The sequence below is a fragment of the Cololabis saira genome, chromosome 5 (genome assembly GCF_033807715.1).
Source record: "Cololabis saira isolate AMF1-May2022 chromosome 5, fColSai1.1, whole genome shotgun sequence".
In the NCBI taxonomy this organism is placed as follows: Eukaryota; Metazoa; Chordata; class Actinopteri; order Beloniformes; family Belonidae; genus Cololabis; species Cololabis saira.
Window position 1 is genome coordinate 21,420 of NC_084591.1, and position 5,280 is coordinate 26,699.

Consider the following 5,280-nt stretch of genomic DNA (forward strand, 5'->3'; position numbering starts at 1 on the left):
CCATTAATACGGACACCACTTCTTAGAGGAAGGATGACACTGGGATGGAGGGGGGGTCCCGGCACAGTTCATCCAAGTGAAGGCTGCGGCCTTCGTGGAGCTGGAACCCGGAGACTGTTGGGGGGCTGATAAGAGGGGGGGCGGGAAGGAGTTCAAGATTAGCGGGGTGTGGTTATCAGTAAGTGTGTGTGTGAGCGATAAGTCTGTGAAACTTCGCCCCAGAGCTGCTCCTTAGCCAATGTCCTGGGGTCTCATTTGTAAAGCTTGCTTGCGCACAAAACAGGGCTTGAAAAATGTGCAAGCACCTTCTACGTAAAGGTTGGGATTTAAAAAGAAAAAACTAACCGAAAAAATGTGCGTATCTCTACGGCAACCCTGACCCTCCCGTAGGAACTTAAGACACGGGGAACTGGAGACGCAGGCTGTGAGGTGGTGAAATGAAGCTGGTGCTGGTACTGGTACTGGTGCTGGTGCTGGTGCTGGTGCTGGTGCTGGTACTGGTGCTGGTACTGGTACTGGTACTGGTACTGGTACTGGTGCTGGTACTGGTACTGGTGCTGGTACTGGTACTGGTGTTGGTACTGGTACTGGTGCTGGTGCTGGTACTGGTACTGGTGCTGGTGCTGGTACTGGTGCTGGTGCTGGTACTGGTACTGGTGCTGGTGCTGGTGCTGGTACTGGTACTGGTACTGGTGCTGGTGCTGGTGCTGGTACTGGTGCTGGTACTGGTACTGGTGCTGGTGCTGGTACTGGTGCTGGTACTGGTACTGGTGCTGGTACTGGTGCTGGTACTGGTACTGGTACTGGTACTGGTGCTGGTGCTGGTACTGGTGCTGGTACTGGTACTGGTGCTGGTACTGGTGCTGGTACTGGTACTGGTGCTGGTACTGGTGCTGGTCCTGGTGCTGGTGCTGGTACTGGTACTGGTGCTGGTACTGGTACTGGTACTGGTGCTGCTGCTGGTACTGGTACTGGTACTGGTACTGGTACTGGTGCTGGTACTGGTGCTGGTACTGGTACTGGTGCTGGTGCTGGTACTGGTACTGGTACTGGTGCTGCTGCTGGTACTGGTACTGGTGCTGGTACTGGTGCTGGTACTGGTGCTGGTACTGGTGCTGGTGCTGGTGCTGGTACTGGTACTGGTGCTGGTACTGGTACTGGTACTGGTGCTGGTGCTGGTACTGGTACTGGTGCTGGTGCTGGTGCTGGTACTGGTACTGGTACTGGTGCTGGTGCTGGTACTGGTACTGGTGCTGGTGCTGGTGCTGCTGCTGGTACTGGTGCTGGTACTGGTACTGGTACTGGTGCTGGTGCTGGTACTGGTACTGGTGCTGGTGCTGGTGCTGCTGCTGGTACTGGTACTGGTGCTGGTGCTGGTGTGCAAACTTGACATCACCCGCAAACCAAAGTGCGAGCTGATCTACTAACAGCGTGCAAAGAGGACTGCGTTTCTCAAATGAGCAAAATAGCACACGCTGTTCATTTAGTACTTTTGCCCTGATGAATAATCAATATGGGGCGTACCCGGCAGAAATCCTAAATACTGGGAGGGGAAAATCCAAATTGGTCCATTTACCACACGCAATGAGATTTACCAAGCCTGAAAGTTTTTGCGGGGATTGTGATTGCGTCTGTATTTAATACGTTGGAAAGGAAGGTGCTAATCTCCACATGCAAAAGGAGAAATATTTTATTTGAATGTTAAATCGAGTATTATTCAGCAAAAGGTTGCCACAGGAGGCACATTCATTTGTTTTATTTGTGATAATAAATAAATCACATGTTTTCATGGAGAAAAAAGTGTTTCTCATTGTGCGCCTATACTTGTTCTTTTTTTTTTTTTTATTTTGGATCCCCATTAGCGGACGCAAAGCGCCAACTAGTCTTCCTGGGGTCCATTAAAATTGAAATACATTCATATAAAAGCACAATTATACATATACTTAACTAAATACATAAGTAATTACAATTACATCACTCCATTAACCCCCCCCCACGTCCCACCCACATCATTACACCAGCTACATCACTGTAGTGGTAATCATCACAACCTGCAACTACATTGCAGTATTTTCCACACAATAAATCACGAAATGAATATCACAAAATGTATATCTTCTGCAGTTGTCATACCCCGGTGTTGTGCCGTATTCAGCACCCCTGCCGTGAAAAGCACCCCCTCGTCTGACAAAAATGATATTCTCATTCCGTGTCACGTTCTGTTTAGCGTCCAGTTTTGTGTTAATGATTCATGTTTAAATGCGCTCATGGATTCCACAATAGTCATACTTTCCCACAATCACAGTCACAGATAACAAAAATCAGGTAAATGGTTATTGATGTCATTAATTAATAGCCTGCTTACTGTGTTGTCTTCCATAATATTTGTAAATATATATATATATTATAAACTCCTAAGTATGTGTTTGTGTGAGTGTGTATATATAAATATATTGAAGTGTCAGTGTGTTGTTTTTTTTCTTGGTCTACTTATCATTGAATATACGAGGGGGTGCTTTTCACGGCAGGGGTGCTGAATACGGCACAACAATTTGCCTCTTCCACTAATATCTCTAACTCCAACTCGTCTAATTTCATTTTGTGATTGAGATTCTGTTCAAGAATCACATCCAGCTTACGGCTTTGCTCCCCCAACGTTAAAGTCTGAGTGTTGATCACCTTGCTTGATCCTTCAGCCACGTCCGGCAGCTCTGAAAGAGCCAGAACAGCTGTCGACGACTTACGCGTTTGTCGATAGGCCAGGAAAATCCCCACTCCAATTAGAAGAAATCCTGCTATCATAAATCCAATTATGAAGCATCTTCAACGTCCTCGACAGACAGAATCACCAAACACAACGGTTTCCAGTGTTTCCAGGAATCCATTGTGTATCCAGTAAAAACATCCCATGGGGGCAGGAGGGCTCCCTCACCCCCTGACTTCTGGTTGTGCTGAGAGACCAGTTAATCAATTCCATGATTGTAGAGTTTGGGAGGAGTGAAAAGAAGAGACTCTGAAGACGGGACAGGACAAAAGCAGCAGCAGGGCAGATAGATAAGGGAGAGGAGCAGAAAAACGTCCGCCTTCGCCGAGAGCCGGAAGAAGGTTATATGTCAAATATGTCATTCATTAATTATTTAACCTTCTCCACTGTCCATGACACTATCAGGTGTCCCCTACACACCCAGCTACACCCCGTCTTAGACCCCCTCCTCCTTTCCCCTGAGCCAACCCCAACCCTCCACCTAAATCCCCCTGTCATTTACAAGATAACGCTTGGTCACAGACTGGTACACAAAAATGGTTTTCATATTTGCTTTATTTCATTGCAGTCTTAGCAAACATTTGATCATCCATTATGCTCAGACTTTTGAAAGAAAATAAAAAAATCAAACATTTAGTCCGAAAGATGCTCTCCAAGTAAAACCTAAAACCCCAAATATTAACTTGTATCATATGGTTGTATACATCAGAACTGTCTGATAATGGCAGAAAACAACCAAAACACAGAGATTAAGTAAAGTGCAGAAAACTAAATTCAGGTTATTAATTAACCCTTTAAAGCCTGACATATGACAGAACACCTCAAAAAATATTTTTTCACAGAAAAAAAGGTCCCAGAAATTAATGTTTCAAATATGAGTTACTCCAAAGTGCCTGATAAATACAGTCTTCTTACTTTCTTGGAGTTACATTTTTGCCGTTCTCTACCACAGTGGCAAGGCTTGAGCTGTTCCAATTTTGCGATTGAGCTCCTTCATGTCATCCTGTGTCACTGGAAAACTAGCCAGCTGCTGAAACTTGTCCTTGTTTTCAGAAATGAACTTAATCAGGTCACTGAAGCTTTGGTGAAAAGCTTCAGCAGCGGTGAGGAACTGCGTTATATCTCCTGCGTTCGGGAGCTTCGGCTGCACTTTCCCACCAATCTTGGTCTGAAACCTCTCTGCAATATCGAAAGCTTCCTCAACAGCCTAAATAATCAAAGTAAAAAAGTACATCAGGACTTCAGTGATTAGATTAAAATATTATCTTGAGTAGAGAAATCAGCATGAAAGACTTTGACTGCATGGAGAGTACGTTGAGCAACAAATCAGATGTATATCTCCTGGGTTGAGTGGGATCCAGTACGCCCCGGCACGCCCAGACTCACCTTTGATACTGGAGTCAGATATTTGGCCATGATGGATTCCAGAGGCACGGGATAGGTTTCCAGGGTAATCATGTCATCCTGGTGATCCTTGGTCCAACTCAGCGTCTTCTTGCTTAGGTCAGTTTCACTGTTGATCACACACTTGAGAGCACTAATGATAGTACGTTTCCTTTCCTTTTCTTTAGGAGTTGCATACTTGAGCAGTCTGGTCAGACCAGTACTAACTCCCCAAAAGATGGCACCAATAGCTATATTTCTTGCCAACCATTTTGTTATTGGCCCTATTGCTGATTTTAAATTCTGAAGGATTTCTTTGAAACTCTTTAATTGTTCTGAAAGCTCAGAAAGTGCATTTTTTGCTTCAGCGACTTCCCTCTCTAGTTCTGCCTTTTCTTCTTCTGTCAAGTCTTCTGCGGCCTCGTCTGCCCCGTCAACATAATCTTCAAAAGCCTCAAAAATTCCTTCAATTTCTTCCATTTCTTATGAGGGTTCTGTTGTTAAGAGAAATATTTTGACAAATTAGAATGAGTACAGCAGTAGACTGTTGAATGTTACGTATCTAGATTAAAAACACCATGACATCAGGCTGAGACAACAAGTGATATACAAATACTCACAATGTGAATAGGACAGATAAAGTTGGAGAGGAAGGAAGCAGCAAGAGTCTACGATCAAACTGAAGACAAATAGTTGAACCTCTTCTTTTATAGTCAAAACAGGAGGAGCAAGAAGTACGGAGGAGACACACACACACACACACACACACACACACACGCACACGCACACGCACACACACACACACACACACACATATACACACACACACACACACACACACACACACACACACACACACACACACACACACACACACACACACACACACACACACACACACACACACTCACTCTGTCAGAGAGAGTGTATTTCCTTCCCCAAACCGCTTGGAAGTTTACATGAAAGAACAGGAAAGAAAAGGCAAGACAGAAGAGAGTCATGGTGGCGAATCTTTATTTCGAACACAAGCACAAAAAAATAAATAAATAAAACAGCAAAACAATGAATCAATAAGATAAAAAGAACAACAATAATCACTAAATGATAAATGTACCTTTGTAAACAAAGTTAAT

The 5,280-nt window shown here is 44.4% G+C and overlaps 1 protein-coding gene across 2 annotated transcripts; it reads right to left on the minus strand.

Annotated features, from left to right (window-relative positions):
- Positions 1–2,049: 2,049 nt before the first annotated feature.
- On the minus strand, positions 2,050–4,878 carry LOC133443623 (uncharacterized). 2 transcript variants are annotated; one of them, XR_009782675.1, is made up of 3 exons: positions 4,768–4,878; positions 4,151–4,641; positions 2,050–3,013 (listed from the first exon to the last, which is right to left on the minus strand). XR_009782675.1 is itself a non-coding variant. In XM_061720699.1 (3 exons), exons 2-3 carry the CDS (start codon positions 4,625–4,627, stop codon positions 3,708–3,710), a joined length of 741 nt encoding a protein of 246 aa, XP_061576683.1. In that variant the 5' UTR covers positions 4,628–4,641; positions 4,768–4,878; the 3' UTR covers positions 3,319–3,707. The 2 variants fall into 2 exon arrangements, 1 of the variants encoding a protein (XP_061576683.1); XM_061720699.1 differs by lacking the exon at positions 2,050–3,013 and adding an exon at positions 3,319–3,971.
- Positions 4,879–5,280: the final 402 nt, after the last annotated feature.

Excerpts from the sequence above, each read along its gene's own strand:
- LOC133443623 (XM_061720699.1), bottom strand. The coding sequence starts at position 4,627 with ATGGAAGAAATTGAAGGAATTTTTGAGGCTTTTGAAGATTATGTTGAC. Across the intron at positions 3,972-4,150 it reads ATCTGACTCCAGTATCAAAG|GCTGTTGAGGAAGCTTTCGA; the intron begins GTGAGTCTGGGC and ends TTGATTATTTAG.